Here is a 16,999-nt window from a genome sequence, read left to right on the forward strand (position 1 = left end):
GTCTAATACCTTATTATAATAACTTGTATTACTTATTAACCACAATGTAAAGGTTTATTTTTGCAAATAAAATGAAAACTGATTCAAAGCTACAGGATAAAGACGTCTTTCATTGGGTTTCTGGATTTCTGGACGGCACCAGTACCGTAATATTAAGAATAGAGGAGCCGGAAAATTGAAGGTGCGGCTGGCTTGACCTCGACTTGATGAGTGCTCATCTCCAGCTCCGACCATCCGGTTAAAAGGAAAGCAGCATGATGAGCATCGATCTGGGATTAGCTGGCTCTCGGGCTAGCTGCGGCGCAATGCAGACCGTTAAATGCGTTGTTGTCGGAGACGGGTACGTTTATTTAATCGGTATTAGTTCATGTTTTAAACCTGATTTTTACCTTTAAATATAACATTAGCTAAAGGTTTGGTGTTTTCATGATATCGTCATTTCAAACTTGATAGTGGGGGGGATAGGCAACAATTTTCGATGCCATATTTTACATTTTTACATTTTTTATTTATTTATTTATTTTTAATTTATTTTGGAACAAAAAAAATCATAAATATGCTAAACAATTTCTGATCCTCGGCGGGGATATAAAGATACACTATTTTTATTTTCAGCATCCCAGCCTCTGATTTTTAGCACTGCATCTCCAAACAGTGTGCTCAAATGTTAAATCCACAAACTGACTTTCACTTTCAAAAGTGCTTCACTCAGTGCTGAAAGGGAAAGCGATAGATGACAGTGCTGGGAACACCTGATCCCGTTCCACCTCAGCTTTCATGAAGCCACTATGCAGCGCTGTTTCAGAGGAAAAACTACAGTTTAACTTAATAAAGGAGGAGAAGCATCAGCAGAAAAATAATCAAAGCAGGAAGTTTTCTTAAGAATATAGAGGAATATTTATTTATTAGTTTTTAAATCGACAGCATTTTATGCTGTTGTGGTTTTTACATTATTTTCTAGGTTGTCTCATGTAGTAACACTTTGTAGACACAAACACAGCAACGTGTAGTACTATGTCTGATGGATTCCTTTGTTCTGGTGATGGTGTTTTCAGAATGGAAAATTCTATTATGACACATTGTATGTTAGATTAAGATATTTTTAAATGTACAATATTATGTAGAATACTATGGAAGCAATTTCGCACTACTTTTTGCTGGTATATCACATAAAATCCCTTTCATTTTGTCATTGTAACGTGGCAAATTGTGGAAAAGTTCAGGGTGTACAAATACTGTTTCAAGGTATTGTACATTCCAAATGATTAGATCGATCAGGGATTTGGAAAAGTAGCACAACTGGTACTGACCTGACCCCAGTCACGCAAAAGGTGCAGTCTCCTCAGTTCATACCTACAATTGTTTTTTTTTTCCTTTCCCCAATAAATGTTAATCCAGCCTCTTCTCCCTTACAGAGGAGTGGGTAAGACCTGTCTGCTCACCAGCTACACCACCAATGCCTTTCCGGGAGAGGAAATCCCTTCGGTGTGAGTATCCAAATGTGCAGTGCAGTGAACATTTATTTATTTATGCAAGACTAGCAGTCAGTAATCAGTCTCCATCTTCTTCACTTCATGATCAAGCTGGGATCATGTTGCAGAATCATGTAATGTGAAAGCTTGGCTTGTGGAAGAGGCTACAATCACAGCAGTTCACTCTAACTATCCATCCATCCATCCATCCATCCATCCACTTCTGTTTATCCTTATTAGGGCTGGAGCCAATCCCAGCTGTCATAGGTCAAGAGGTGGGGTACATCCTGGACAGGTCGAGAGTGTAACTAGCCAAGAAAAATATGTGTTACAGAAAGTTATGAGGAAACTCCACCTAATCTGATTCTGTTTCAGCTGTGGAAAGTGCTGATCCTCATTACTGTAACTGTGGGATGATACACAGGCTTTTGGTTCAGTTAGATTTAAAAAATGACTGAATATTTCTTTAGAGAGAGCACAATAAATAAGAGGAAAGGTTGATTTCCATTTAGGTTCTGTCTCTTTTGTTTTTTTGTTTTTTAAATTTTAGTAGAGGTAATGTTTTAACAGTTTATATTAAACTAAGTTTAGCTCATTCACACTTCATCACTTCTGTCAGGTTCGACCACTACTCTTCCAATGTTATGGTGGATGGGAACCCAGTGACCCTGGCTCTCTGGGATACAGCAGGACAAGCAGACTATGACAAACTTCGCCCACTTTCTTACTCACAGACGGTACTAAAAAAAGATCACATACAAAAAAAGATCACAATGCTGTGTTAAAGTTCACTTACAGTACTTGAGCCTTGCCTCATTTCTTTAGAGAAATGTTTCTTTTTTTTGGTTTGGCTATATCTTAAGCCATTTAACACTGACGCGTGAATCATTCAGGAATAAAAAAAGGCACCTAACTCAAGGGATGATCCATCGGCCATTCACCAAAGCGTCATCAGAAATTACCTCAGTTAAAGGGCGGTTGTCAAGAAACCTTTCCTGACAGAACATTATTAAAGCAGTGTGGGATCCCCTTGATGGGGAATATAAGAAAAGACAGCCAGTATCCAAAGACGTATGCTGTACAGTCATTCCACTTTGGAAAATAACAGTTCCAAGAAATACTAAAAGCCCCAAATTACCATGACAGTCATGTTCATAATCAGAGTATGTAAACTCCACAAGTGTATGCATGCACATTTAAATAAATTGCTGCACCAATTTTGTTGCAAAATACAAAGAGATTAGGTTCTGACTGCTTTGTTTCTTTGTCTTACCAGGACATTTTTCTTATCTGCTTTTCGCTTGTGTGTTGTACCTCGTATGAAAACGTCCGTCATAAGGTGAGTAGTGGCTGTATTATGGAAAGACTTTTTGATGGGGTTAGCTTGTTTAGATTTTACTAGTCCAGCTCTCAGTGTCAGTACCATGATGTTTACTCATTTTATGCCTGTTCTGTAGATGGAAACCTGATCAATAATAGAAAAATACAGTTATATTGCCTGAAGGATCCTGACATGTTAAAGAGTGGAAATTTTGGAAATGTCTCATAATGGGTGAAGTGTCTGCAGATATGAACACTGTACCTGTCTGTTGTAGTGAAGAGAGCTGAGCATGAAAGCAAAGCTGCTGATTTACTATTCTGTGTCCCTGCCTTCACCTATCGTCACAAGCTTGCGTAGTGACTGAAAGAATGAGATTGCAGATTTTAGCAGCAGAAATGAGCTTTCTTTGAAGGCTAGCCTCACCCTTAGAGATAGTGTGCAGAGTTTAGTCGTTTGGGAGTGACTCAGAGTAAAGCTGCCACTCCTCTACATCAAAAGGAGTCAACTGAGGTAGTTAAGGCAATCTGACTAAGATGCCTCCAGGGTGCCTTGTGGACAAAGTCTTCCAGGGATGTACTGCCTTGGAGTAGATCCAGGACACACTGAAGAGATTGCATTTCTTGGCTGGCTTGGAAATGCCTAGGTGTTCCCCACAGATAAGCCTGAGGAGGTGGTTTTGGGGTGGGAGGTCTGGACAAGTGACAGAAAATATATGGAAGGAACTTTATCATACTTGGAGGCAACCATTCAAATCCACACCAAGAGTCTAATTAGAATCACCAGTGTCTTTGAATGGTGGGGGGAAAGCCTCATAAGCACAAGGAGAACATGCAGAAAGGTCCAAAATAATAAATTCATCCAAAAACAAGACAGTAGACTGGCATTGCAAACAGTAATCACTTGAAGCGATTATAAAATAATGGGCTTAAGATAACAGACAGTTTTGAAAAAGGACACCCCTGTGTCTGTGCAGTGGCACCCAGAGGTGAGAAATCATTGTCCCACCACTCCCATAATCCTCGTGGGCACTAAACTGGATCTGAGGGCTGAGAAGGAAACCCTGGAGGTGCTAAAGGGAAAGAAACTCTCCCCAATTTCCTATCTTCAAGGACTGGCCATGGCCAAAGAGATTGGTAATGATTCAGTTATCTCTGATAATTTAACGATTAAATGTAATTAATGGAAGATGACAGATTCCAATAATAAACTTGTGGGTTTCCATTTCCTGTCTTCAGGTTCTGTCAAGTACCTGGAGTGTTCAGCCCTGACTCAGCGTGGTCTTAAAACTTTGTTCGATGAGGCCATCCGGGCCGTCCTGTGCCCTCCACCTGTCAAAAAGAAGGGGAAGAGATGCTCTCTCCTCTAAGACTTCCTTCACTGGAACAGTTACAGGGGAACATGACTGCTAGTGTTGAGGGAGAAACACACCAGTATACACACACAAAACCTCAGTTATACCAACGCAGGGTCAAGTTTACGAGAAGAGGTTGGACTATTTTAGACCCTAATTCTGTCCTAACAATACTGTATAGAGGAGACCATGAATTTCTTGAGGCCTTCTAATATGTATTGGATGTTTTGTAAGACACACCACAGACTGCCTTCAGCTTTTTTCCCCCCCACTGTTTGTGTGTGTGTGCTTACAGTCAGTTGCTTTGTTTGTTTTAAGTGGAAGTAGGGCAGGGTTACAAAATGATAAATATAATTATTGCAAAATAACTTTTCCTCATCCCCAACAGACATTCAACAGATATTTTGTCTATTTAAAGTCTAACAAAGCATCTATATGTGAGCCTCACTGCCCATTTCACTGAGAATACTGCACTTCTTGAGCCTGTCTTTTTATTTTTTAACATGTATTTATTCGTTTATTTATTGCCTTAAAAGACAAGCAAACCAAAGCTGGGTGAATGTCAGTCTTATATACTTTTATGTAATTTTCCAGATTTGTACTGAGGATATATACAGAGTGGGGTTTTGTCTATTCAGTTGTTAGATTGTTTCCCAACAATTTAAAATGGTTTATATACAAATATATAAAGTATATGATACAATGTAGTGTGTTGAGATTTTATTTAATAAAGGTACATACTTTTTTAAGTTGGAACTGACCAAAGAATCGTTTGTATTCTTCTGAAAAAACGTGAAAGTTTTGACTACGTGTGTGTGTGTGTGTGTATCTCAAGCTTTTACAAGTAAAAAACTTCAAAACCTTTGCTCTGTCATCTCAAAGGTTTAAAACACAGCTGACTGTCTGCTGCTGTTTCCTGCTGTTCATTCAGCTCCACCATATTTAGCACCTAACAAACTTCAGTTTCTCTTTATGAAGGCAGTTGTGTCACCTTGCTGTCAACAAAAAGCTTGAAGTAACCATTTGTGAAGTTTTGTTGCCTCCACTTTTCATGTGCCATAACCTGTTTACAAGTTAGACTCACTCACTTTGCTCATCTGACACCAGGAATATCCTTTTTCAATTACCTCACTTTAAAAAAAAAAAAGCCAATAAAATCTTGTATGAGCATATGACTTTAAGTGTGGAGTTAATCTTTTAGGTGCACTTTTCCTTCATGTTCTTCATTACATAAAGTTAAAATTAAAAATAACTACATCACGGTTGAGAACGAAAGCCCGAAAGGTTCATTAAGAGACTTGACTTATCGGAGGAATAAGGAATAATAACACTGTTACACAGTTGAAACAAAAACAGTACAAGCGCGGCAAATTTTTTAAACCTCAGAAGCGGTTGCTGCTGCTACTTCCGGAGCAGCCCATGAAAATATGGGAATATATCCAAGAAATTTATGAGTAAACTCGCTTTAAAAGTTATGACGTTATCTGGAACTCCTCCAAATGGGAATTTCAACTGGAATTCTCCTTAAATTCGGATTTTCCACTTGGAAAGTCCGAGAAGTCAAAGGATGCTGAATATGGAGCTGTCTGGCAGGAGGAAAAGAGGAAGACCACAGAGAAGATCCGTAGATGTAGCGATGCAGGACATGCAGACGGTTGGGGTGACAGGAGAGGATGCAAGGTGTAGGGGCAGATGGAGACCTTTAAAGGAAACAGCCGAAAGAAGAAAGTGGGAGAAGACCCACCAACCCCGACTTGTGACTCGAGGTGACAACAGTGCGTGCAAACAGTATATAACAAAACTGTAATACTTGAAGTCTCTAGTACCACCTGATGTGTACTTATGATCGAGCGGGCTCTATCCAGGAATATGTTACAACAGCAACAACAACGAAAAACATGCTTTGCTTTGTTGTTGCTTCTGATAGGCGGAGGCTTCCACCTCGCCATGGTGCAAAAAAAAACCTGTTTTCCGAGCACTGGAACGCGGATGACATTCCCAGCGCAGCACCAGCATCCAACTTTAAAGGTTAAAGCAAGGCAGCATGATGAGAATGAGCTGTTGTTGGCTGGCTCCCGGGCTAACCGCATTTCTCCAGCTGCTACAGCACAATGCAATCCATTAAGTGTGTTGTCATTGGAGACGGGTGAGTTCATTTAATATAAGTAGTTAATATTGATATTTTACAGGTGGTTAGCGATGCTGCAATTTCAAACTCGATGCTGATACTTTATACCATGTTGATACTAGGTGGGGGGGGGGGGGGGGGGAATGAATAGGTTTTACTATTATTATTATTTGTTTGTTTTGTTTTGTTTTGTTTAACAAACAAATATCTGTACTTTCTACTCCGCGTATTTTCAGAACAGGCTCCTTATTTTTGGTTTGAGCCTAAACAGTGACACATTAAAGGCAATTAATCACAACGGGATGTCGCATAAAGTGAGATGAATATAAGGCAAAACCGTGTGGTGAAGTCAGAGGTTTAAAGTTTTTTGGTTTTTGATGTACATTAGTTACTTCAGCATCTAACTAGCCCTACAGAAGACGAGAGAGCATAAAGGGAGTAATATTTTTTTAATTAGCAGATCATTTCAAATGCAACGTTTCAATCAGCCCAGCAAACATCAGCAAACACACAAACTTTTTATGTGCAGTTTGTCTTAAAGTGTGTTGCTAGTTAAATGTCCGGCTGTTGTATCTCACAGGGAGAAAAGAAAGAGCTAACTTCACTCGGAGAAAGATTAGAAAGACATACATCGATAATATCGATACCTGCTCTGTTATTGGTATTGGACTGATACTAGCGCAATAGTATCAATACTTTTCTTTCCCCTAAGTTCAGTGTGGAACCCACTGAATTGTGGTTAATTATTTGTTTTATTTTATTTTTTTATTTAACTAATTATTGTGGAAATAATTAGTTAACACATAATCTTAACTAACTACTTGATCATTGATCAGTGGCCGTTCACAGAGTGTTTATAAGCTTGGGGAAAACTTATAAAAGACTGAAGAAGTCACTTGGATGAGTGTCGAAACGTTTCTCCCGCTGAAAACGCTACATCCAGATGATCAGTAACAACTTTTGGTGAGTTTTTTGCCTTCTTTCAATAAATGCTAATCCAGCCTCTTCTTCATTCCAGAGCAGTGGGTAAGACCTGTCTGCTCATCAGCTACACCACCAATGCCTTTCCCGGAGAGGAAATTCCCTCTGTGTAAGTCAGTAATTGGTTTTTCATCCTGCTGCACAATCCTTACACAATCATGCTTGGCATCGCTTGACATCGTGTGAATTTTTTATATTAAAATTAGCCTTGCTTTGAGCCTTGAATCATAGGAGTGGAATAATGATACAATAAATCAATCAATTTGCCTTGTTCTCCTGTTTTTTATTTTAGTAGAGGTAATGTTTTACCAGTTTATATTAAGCCTGAAGGTTTAGCTTCTACGCACTTCATTTTCTATCAGGTTCGACAACTACTCCACCAATGTTATGGTGGATGGGAAGTCAGTGAACCTGGGCCTGTGGGATACAGCAGGACAAGAAGACTACGACAGACTCCGCCCCCTTTCCTACCCAGAGACGGTACAACAACCACAACAAAAACATGATTACGTTCTGATTGTCAGCAATCAGTCAATGTTGTCAATGTTGTGCTATAGTTCACTTACATTATTGTGCAAAATAATGTCATTTCCTTATATCTCACTTCTAAGTCTTCTTGAGCAATAGTTCTACAGTGTTTATTTACTTAATTAACCCATTTAAGAATCATGTATAAAAACGAACTTAAGCTGAGGGATGAACCACTGTTGTGTCGTCAGATAACAGACAACGTGGCAAAGAACCGATTTTAAATTGTGTTTTCCAGCACTTTGTTACTATAAACCTGTTGCAAAAACATTATTTATTCCCATTTCTTTCGTTGAATTGACTAAAAATCTCAAACATAACAATTTAACAGACATAAAAAGAGTATTTTTGCACAAACAAGGTGATTTCCAAAGAGCTATTAGCTAAAGATTTGGCACAAAACTCAAAAACCCTTCTGAACAGGAAGTGGTTGTTACAGGCAGTGATTACTTTGGTATTTCTGTCTTACCAGAATGTGTTTCTCATCTGCTTTTCACTCGTGATGCCTGCCTCGTATGAAAACGTCCGTCATAAGGTGAGTAGTCGACATCATGTTGTTCATTCATTTCATGCCTGTGCTGCCAAACAGGCACAAGCAGCTGTAGATGGAAAACTAATCAATAAGCTCATTGGAAAAATGCAGCTACAGCTCCTGAAAGATCCTAATATGATGGAAAGTAAAGTTGTAACTAACAGGACGTTGTATAGGTAATTATAGTACAGATTCCAACTTGTCATAAAATGAAAGGAACACAGGAAAGTGGAGACAGCTGACAAATGTTTATCATTTATGCTTAAGAATTTGTCATCAAATTCTTACCCAGTGTGTGAGGGTGTGTTGGGAGATCTGGTAGAGGACCTGGTCTACATTATCTTCAGCTGTCACCTCCAGTAGAACTTCAACAGCAGAGGGAAGGCAGAGAAAACTGAGTCTGAATGGACCATTTTCTGTATTTTCATTGTTTATGTCGATGCACTGAGCTGCTGCTGCTGGTGCTGCAAGGTGGTTGGTGCCTGTCCAATTGCAGATTTTGTCTCTACTTTTTGCAGATTATGTGGTTCTGGTGGCTCCATCAGGTGATGGCCTTCCGCTTGCATTGGAGTGCCTCACAGCTGAGTGTGAAGTGACAGGAATGAAAAATAGTTTCTCAGACAGAAAAAGGTTGTGTGGCCATTCCGGGTCAAGGATGAGTTGTTTCCCCAGGTGGAGGAAAATGACAGATGGAGGGGCTTCATCTGTATGGATATATTGTGTGGATGTTGTACTGGTCCGCTGTGTTGAAGAGATCCCCTCAGCATCACAGCAACATCGTTGCTGTTGTTTTTCTTGCACACAACTTTACTTTCTCAGTTCATTTTGCAGACATAAGTTGGCAGCAACAAGCTCATGAATATAACAGAGTATTTATGAGCTACAGAGACTGAAAGTTTCTCAGTAGTTAGCGGGAAAAGAAAATACTAGACTTAAACGGGAATAACATGAGTCCAAATAAGATGAAAAAGAGGGGATTGAGGTCTACAAATCTACTGCTGGTGATTTCACAGCCTATTTATCGCCATACTTATCATACCTTCTTAGACAACATATTATTTAGCCTGATATTAGACACATTTGTCAGTGTGTCACACTTGTTTCCCACTTAAGTTTAACACCATGTGCGGTATAACCACTTTTTATTGGAAAGGGTGTAAGAGACCAACACCAAACAAGACCAAGTTTTGTTTGTTTTCTATAAATTTTGAACTTGAAGATGTCAAACTTTGCCTATTCTTTGAATTATTGTAGCTTAGTAATGAACCAAATAGATAAATATTCACCCCCCAAAAAATAGGACCTCCACTAGGTTTACAAGAAACGATCAATTAGTCACAATCCAAACAGCCTGTCACCACAGGCTAAAGACAGAAAAGTCACTCATATCACCAAGTGGGCAAATGTCACTGGCTGATGGCACAAGTCACACCCCTACTCTAGGTGTGTTTGGCTGCGCAGAGGTTTCCCCCTTATAGCCACGAGTTTTACTGGATCAGGATTTGGGGCAAAATAGTGCATTGTTTATTTGCAGTTCCATCAAAAAGTGTTTACTGAATTACATTTTCAGAGATAGTTTTGAGAGATCTTTACAGAAGTTAAGATAACAAACACTGGAAATATTGGAAAATCTGGTTTTCAAATATTTTGTGCACAGCTGGGATTCTTGGTTTGCATCTTTAGCAGGCTTCTCATGCAAATGGCAATTAGTTGCAGCACTGATAAAATAAAGTGTTCAAGATAACATTGAACGATCTAAAACATCATATCCCTAAATTGTAAATGTTATCTCTGTGTAGTGGTGCCATGAGGTGAGACACCATTGTCCCAACACTCCCATAATCCTCGTAGGCACCAAACTGGACCTGAGAGATGACAAGGACACCCTGGAGAAGCTGAAGAAGAATAAAATCTCTCCAATTACTTATTCTCAAGGACTGGCCCTGTCCAAAGAGATTGGTAATGGCTTCAGTTATCTCTGATACTTTTTTAAATGGTTAATTATAATTCATGGAAGACAGCAGATTCCAGTAATACCCCAGCTGCCTTCTTTTTCCCGTCCTTAGGGTCTGTCCAGTACCTGGAGTGCTCATCCCTGACGCAACGTGGCGTTAAAACTGTGTTTGATGAGGTAGTTCGGGCTGTCCTGTGCCCTTCACCCATCAAAAAGAAGGCAAATAAATGCTCTGTCCTCTAAGACTTCCTTCACTGGAACTGTTACAGGGGAACGTGACTGCTACTGGTGAGGGTGGCTGAAGAAATACAAGAAAAACAGAAGTACACATGCACAAAAACAATGTATTTCTGTCCTTCCATAACAGTTTCCATGTTTCCATGTAACAGTTATACCAATACACTGTCACTAATACTTGGTTGTTCGATGGGACCACTTGTTGGCTGCCCCACCCCACCAGTTACTCAGCTACCCAGTACTCACCCCTAAACTATGGTTGCCCTTCTAGTTATTTATATTAGATAGCTATTATTCAAAAAAGTTATTTGAATTCATCTTTATTATGTCTTCCTCTTTACTTGTACAGTCAGTCTGAGCACTTCACCGTACAATATACTTCTATAACTGTGTATGTGACAAATAAAATTGAAACGTTCTTGGAGACCTGGAATTTAAATGTGCTTACCTGGAAAGTGTGCTTGTGTTGATGAAACATCATTTTCCCCACTCTTTGAGCTACCTGGATGTTCTTTGCCTTTCTGGAAAGACTCTGATAATGACCTCTGACCTCTGTGCTGGGGGGTCCTGGGTGTGTCTGAGGAATTTCCCTCCTCCTAAAGTTTCTTTTACTGCTTGCTCTGGGGGAAAATATCTCTTATTCCTGGTGTTTAAATAAACTGTTTCCTTTCTGTTTGTTTGTTTTGCCACAAAAGGGAATTTCTTTTCTACATGCATCGCTGTTTGCAGTGTTTTCATTTATAGCCATAGAATATCTCCATTTCTCATTCACTGCAGCGAGCTTGTGTCTGAGGCAGCTTAGTCACGTGACAACAACAAAACAGCAGAGCAGGGAGGAGGATGAGGAGCGATGTGTGCGTGTGTGTGTGTGTGTGAGGGCGAGATGAGTATGTCTGCACTGGCATGGCTACTGTTTGATAAAACAGCAGCAAAATGTTGAATTTAGAGTAGAAAAACAAATTTAAGTTTCAATCCTGTCACACTATCGACCCGTCCACTTATTTTGGCTTTTTTTAATACCTCAGATGTGGTGGCTGCTGTTGTGCTTCATAATTTATGAGTAAGCTCATGTTAAATGCTAGATAATATTATCTCAAGTTATAGTTATGAAGATATCTGGAGCTCTGAGTTGGAATTTCAACAGGAATTTCCCCCTTAAGTCGGATTTGCTACTCAGAAAGTCCAAGAAGTCAAAGGATGTCGAATATGGAGCTGTCTGGCAGGAGAAAAGAGAAAGACCACAGAGAAGATCCACGCATGTAGCGAAGGAGGAAGTGGAGAGGATTGGGGTGACAGGTGAGGATGCCAGCCGGAGAGGGAGATGGATGCAGATGGTGACCTCTAAATAAAAAATTAAAAAAAAGGAAGAAAAGAAAAGAAAATAGCCGAAGTCCCACTAACCCTGACTTAAAAACTCAAGCTGACAACAGTGCGCGTCAAACTGTAATATTAGAAGTCTCTGCAGTAGCACAGTTGTGTATTTATGACAGTGTCTTACTGCTCCTGCAGCGCAATGCAGAGCATTAAAAGTGTTGTTGTCGGAGACGGGTGAGTTCACTTAATGTTAGTTTATGTTTCACGCCTTTTTTTTCGTGACTCTAGCGAAATATCTAGGTCTCGATAACAAAGATAATTTATAGAAGTGTAAATAAAATAAAATAAAAAATAACACCTATAGTTTTAGGTTGCTGGGCTTTTGGTGAGTTGGGATTAGACATTTGATTATACTAGTCAAATGTATTAATTAAAGTAAGCTGTCAGTATTTGTGTCTAGCTGCTCGCTGTACTGTCTTTAAGTGTAAAATTCATAAACTATATTCAAGTCAATTCAATTTTATTTATACGGCACCAAATCACAACAACAACTATATTATATGTTTATACATTTGTATTAACTTCTAAAATAATAATAAAAAAAAGGAACACTTCAATTTCAACTGGAATTTCCCTCAAGTCAGAATTTCCACTTGGAAAGTCAGAGAAGTTAAAGGATTCTGAATGTGGAGCTGAGAGGCAGGAGGAAAAGAGGAAGACTGCAGAGAAGATGCATGGAAGGTGTAGAAGGAGCAACAAGTGGAGACCGCTAAAAGGAGCTGCAGAAGGAAGAAGGTGGGAGAAGTCCTATCTCTCTCAACTTCAGAACCCAAGATGGACAACAGTGCATGCAAACAGTATTAACATGGCAATACTCTCTGTAGTACCACTGCTGCTGAATATCGGCCTCAATGGTTATATTTTGAGCGCACAACTAGTGATGGATGGATGGAGGGCTCTACCTTACCATGGAGCAAAAAACCTGTTTTCCTAGCTTTGACTGTAACACTGACGACACGCCCAGCCCCAGAACCAGCATCCGACTTTCAGGGAAAAAGCAAAGAAGCTTGATAAGAAATGAGCTCCTGGGCTGACAGCATTCCTCCAGTTGCTGAGGCGCAATGCAGAGCATTAAGTGTGTCGTCGTCGGAGACGGGTGAGTTCACTTACTCAATATTACTTTATTTTATTTTGTACACCTGGTTTTTACCTGTAAAATGTGATGGCTGTGGCTCAGAGCAGGTAGAGCAGGTCACCGGCTGATTGGGAGGTTGCTGGGTTAACCCCTGGTGCTCCAGTTTGTGTGCAAATACCCTTAGGCAAGATACAAAATCCAATTTGCTCTCCGATGTGTCGTTAAAGTTACTGTGTTATTATGATTAGGTATAGCTGCTACTTTAATGCTAACATTTACTGCTAGTTAAACAGCTAGCATTCACATGTGTACCAGACAGGGTGATACTTCTGATAAGTGTTGTGTTGTGATAAGTGTTGTTCAGTGATGTGGATGTCAGCTACTGTTCATATGTTCAGCTGCCAGAGGGGGGGCTGTGTGCCTGCCTAAATAGTTTTGGCAACCTGAGTCCAGTGTAACAAAGTTGAATGTCCATCAGTTCAGACACAGCATTGTTTTTGTGTTTTTTGCCATCTGTCAGTAAATACTAATCCAGCTTCTTCTCCCCTACAGAGAAGTAGGTAAGACCTGTCTGCTCATCAACTACACCACCAATGCCTTTCCTGGAGAGTACGTCCCCACAGTGTGAGTATCTCACTTTGCAGTGCAGTGAGTATTTATTTATTTATTAAAGCAAGATTAGCAAACAGTGATCGGTCTCCACCCTCCTTTAAAATCAGTGCATTATATGAAAATTTGGCTTGCAGAGGAGCTTACAATCACAGCAGTGGACTGTAACTAGACCAGAAATACATGTTACAGGATGTTATGAGGAAACTCTTCAGCCTATCTCATTCTGATCCTAGCTGTTACTGTAACTGTGGCATGAAGTCATTGATAAACAAGCTTCCGAGTGAGTGAAATTTAAGAGAGCAGACGCCATAAAAGCCTACAATAAGGCAGATAAGATATCAACTTCCACTTCAGTTGTTTTTTTTTTCAGTTGTTATATTTTGACAGTCTATATAAAGCCAGAAGGGTTTGGTTTATTTGCGCTTCATCACTTCTGTCAGGTTCGACAACTACTCCGCCAATGTTTTGTTCGATGGGAAGCCGGTGAGCCTGAACCTTTGGGATACAGCAGGACAAGAAGACTATGACAGACTCCGCCCCCTTTCCTACCCACTGACGGTACAACAACCACAAAAAGAAAGATCACACAATGTTGTGCTATACTTCACTTACATTACTGTGCAAAAGATTTGAGTCACTCCTTAGTTCTTTATATTTCACTTCCAATGAAGTAAGATGTTCCTATGATTTTTTTTAAAAGTGGTCTTCAGCAGTAGTTCTCCATGCTTTCTGAAGGTCTTTAAGTTTTCCGTTGGACATTGGCAGCTTTTTCACTGATTTTCAAAATATAAAGAATTGAGGCTCTGACTGTTTTGCTTTCTTTGTCTTACCAGGATATTTTTCTCATCTGCTTTTCCCTCGTGTCTCCTGCGTCATTTGAAAATGTCCGTCATAAGGTGAGTAGTCGCTATATTATGGAAAGGTGGCTGCACAATGTCAGGTACTGACAGTGTCAGTACTGTCATATCAATATCATGACATTTACTTATATTGTGCCTGTGCTGCAACGCAAGCACAAGCTGCTGTGGATCAAGACCTAACCATAAATTCAATGGAAAAATGTAACTATATTTTCCAAAGGATTCTAACATGATGGAAAGTAGACCCGCAACTACAAATTAATTTTATTAGTGAATAATGTGAGTTAATTTCTATTAAGTAGTGAGTTTTCATAAAACCAGAAAATGACAAGAAAGTGGAAAAGGGCGACAAAATATTTAGCATTTTTTTACTTTTAAAATGTGCCATCAAAATTATGTTAGGCATATTTTCTCTTAATAAACAAAGTTTTTTTTTTTACTAAGTGTGATTAATCTGAAGTGTGACGTATGCCAACTAAGCAACCCACTGCAAGCAGCCAGGAGTAGCAGACTGGATCTCCAAGGTGGAAATCACTGCTGAGAACACAAATGTCTCACATTTGCCAAAAAGCATCTGGATGATCCCCAAGACACACAGCATTTCATAAGAACACCATCATACCAACAGTCAAACATGGTGGTGCTTGTATGAGGTTCCTGGGCTGCTTTGCTGCTTCAGGACCTGGACAACTTGTTGTAATTGATGGAACTATGAATTCCGCTTTCTACCAGAAAATCCGGAAGAATTTTTGGCCATCAGTTCATGCCCTGAGACTCAAGAGGTCTTGGATTATACAGAAGGGCGATGATCCAAAAAACACCAGCATGTCCACCTCTGTATGGCTCAAAGAAACAAAATGAAGATTTTGGGGTGACCTAGTCAAACTCCAGGTTTCAACCTGACTGAGATGCTTAGGTAACCTTAAACAGGGCTTTCATGCTTGCAAACCCTCCAGTGGGGCTGAATGAAAACAATTCGGCAGAGAAGAGTGGGTCAAAATTCCTCCACAGTGATGTGAAGTACTCATTAGCAGTTAATACAAATGCTTGATTGCAGTTCTTGCTGCCAAGGATGGTACTACCAGTTATTAGGTTCAGGGGCAATTACTTTATCACAGTTATTTTAGATCATCTAATGTGTACCAATGCCGACCTATTGCTCTGGCTTTGGATTTCAAAGGGGTCTTACTCCCTTCTTCCCCCTTTAAAAGAAACTTCTTTTTGTTTTTTATTTTTTAAATAATGTAGCAACTGTATGGCATTGTATGTTTGTAGCCAGGTAATAAGCATTATTTTGTAACATTTAGTGTTAAAGCCTTCAAACAACCAGTCGAACTCACATCCACACCTACAGCCAAATTAGATTCGTCACTTAATCCAACATAAATGTCTTTGAGTTGTAGAAGGAAACCCTCAAAAGCACAGGGAGAACATACAAGCTCCATTTAGGAATGCTCCACATGATTCCTTCACCAAAAATCAAAAGAATGACAATGCAAATAGGAGGTAGCTGCAGCTTCAATAAAATAAAGTGTTCAAGGTGGTGCAGGCCGAGCTGGGAAGTTAAACTCATAAACATTGTCTCTTTGCAGTGGATTAAAGAGGTGAGACACCATTGTCAGAACACTCCCATTATCCTCGTGGGGACCAAAATGGATCTGAGAGATGACAAAGACGCTTTAGAGAAGCACAAGAAGGAGAAGAAGACTAATCTCTCTCCCATTAACTACCCTGATGGACTGGCCCTGTCCAAAGAGATTGGTAATCGCTTCAGTTATCTCTAATACTTTTTCTTTTAAATCATCACGGAAGACGGCAGATTCCAGTAATAAGCCTGGAATCTGGCTCTCTGTTTCCTGTCTTCAGGTTCTGTCAAGTACCTGGAGTGCTCAGCTTTGACTCAATGTGGCGTTAAAACTCTGTTTGATGAGGCCATCAGGATTGCCGTGTCCCCTCCACCTATCACCAAGAAGACAAAGAAGTGCTCTCTCCTCTAAGACTTCACTGAAACAGTGTATTTCAGATTCTGTCCTTCAATGTGTGTAGCTGCATCAGTTATACAGTTGTAAGGTCAATTTTAGGAGACAAATTAGTATACACTTCCTAAAAGTGTATACTGATTTTTGGTAGTAGAAATGTTTCCAAATAGACTGTACACATGCTGTAAAAAGAAATTCTTTGATCTGTTGTCTCTTTAAAACACAGCTGACAGTCTGCTGCTGTTTCCTGCTCAACCACATCAAGCATTTACAAGTTAAAAACGCCAATTTGTCGTCACCAATTTGTAACTGTTACAGTTGAGAATTAAAGTGGAGCACTAAATGTATTGAGCCCCAGTCTTAAAATAAACTCAAAGTCTTGACACTTTCTGTAAAATTATATTTAAGTTTTGTTTTTTAGAGCATGTTTTATGCCAACTTGTCCAAGTATAGAATAGGTTTGGTTGGTGCTAACAGACATTGTTTTATCTAACTAGTCACAGAACTGATAACTCTGAAGAAAAGAAGGATACTAAAACTACAAAAGCAATCTAGGGGAGTTACCCTTGTACTGCATATGACAGCAACAACTAGT

General features: G+C 39.6%; 3 protein-coding genes across 3 annotated transcripts; all 3 read left to right on the top strand.

Moving 5' to 3' along the window:
- The first annotated feature begins 305 nt into the window (after window positions 1-305).
- LOC102789098 (ras-related C3 botulinum toxin substrate 1-like) lies at window positions 306-4,159 on the top strand. The gene is made up of 6 exons (XM_006791474.1): window positions 306-340; window positions 1,416-1,487; window positions 2,092-2,209; window positions 2,749-2,811; window positions 3,767-3,926; window positions 4,029-4,159. The coding sequence occupies exons 1-6, from the start codon at window positions 306-308 to the stop codon at window positions 4,157-4,159; spliced, it is 579 nt and encodes a 192-aa protein (XP_006791537.1).
- Window positions 4,160-6,183: 2,024 nt separating this feature from the next.
- Window positions 6,184-10,747, top strand: LOC102788623 (ras-related C3 botulinum toxin substrate 1-like). The gene is made up of 6 exons (XM_006791472.2): window positions 6,184-6,290; window positions 7,291-7,362; window positions 7,616-7,733; window positions 8,254-8,316; window positions 10,113-10,272; window positions 10,380-10,747. The coding sequence occupies exons 1-6, from the start codon at window positions 6,256-6,258 to the stop codon at window positions 10,508-10,510; spliced, it is 579 nt and encodes a 192-aa protein (XP_006791535.1). The 5' UTR covers window positions 6,184-6,255; the 3' UTR covers window positions 10,511-10,747.
- Window positions 10,748-12,857: 2,110 nt separating this feature from the next.
- LOC102788156 (ras-related C3 botulinum toxin substrate 1-like) lies at window positions 12,858-16,772 on the top strand. Its single transcript, XM_006791470.3, has 6 exons — window positions 12,858-12,974; window positions 13,506-13,577; window positions 14,006-14,123; window positions 14,399-14,461; window positions 16,018-16,186; window positions 16,292-16,772. Exons 1-6 carry the CDS (start codon window positions 12,940-12,942, stop codon window positions 16,420-16,422), a joined length of 588 nt encoding a protein of 195 aa, XP_006791533.1. The 5' UTR covers window positions 12,858-12,939; the 3' UTR covers window positions 16,423-16,772.
- The last annotated feature ends 227 nt before the right edge of the window (window positions 16,773-16,999 follow it).

Source organism: Neolamprologus brichardi, chromosome 4 (assembly GCF_056152115.1).
Source record: "Neolamprologus brichardi isolate AB-2024 chromosome 4, ASM5615211v1, whole genome shotgun sequence".
NCBI lineage: Eukaryota > Metazoa > Chordata > Actinopteri > Cichliformes > Cichlidae > Neolamprologus > Neolamprologus brichardi.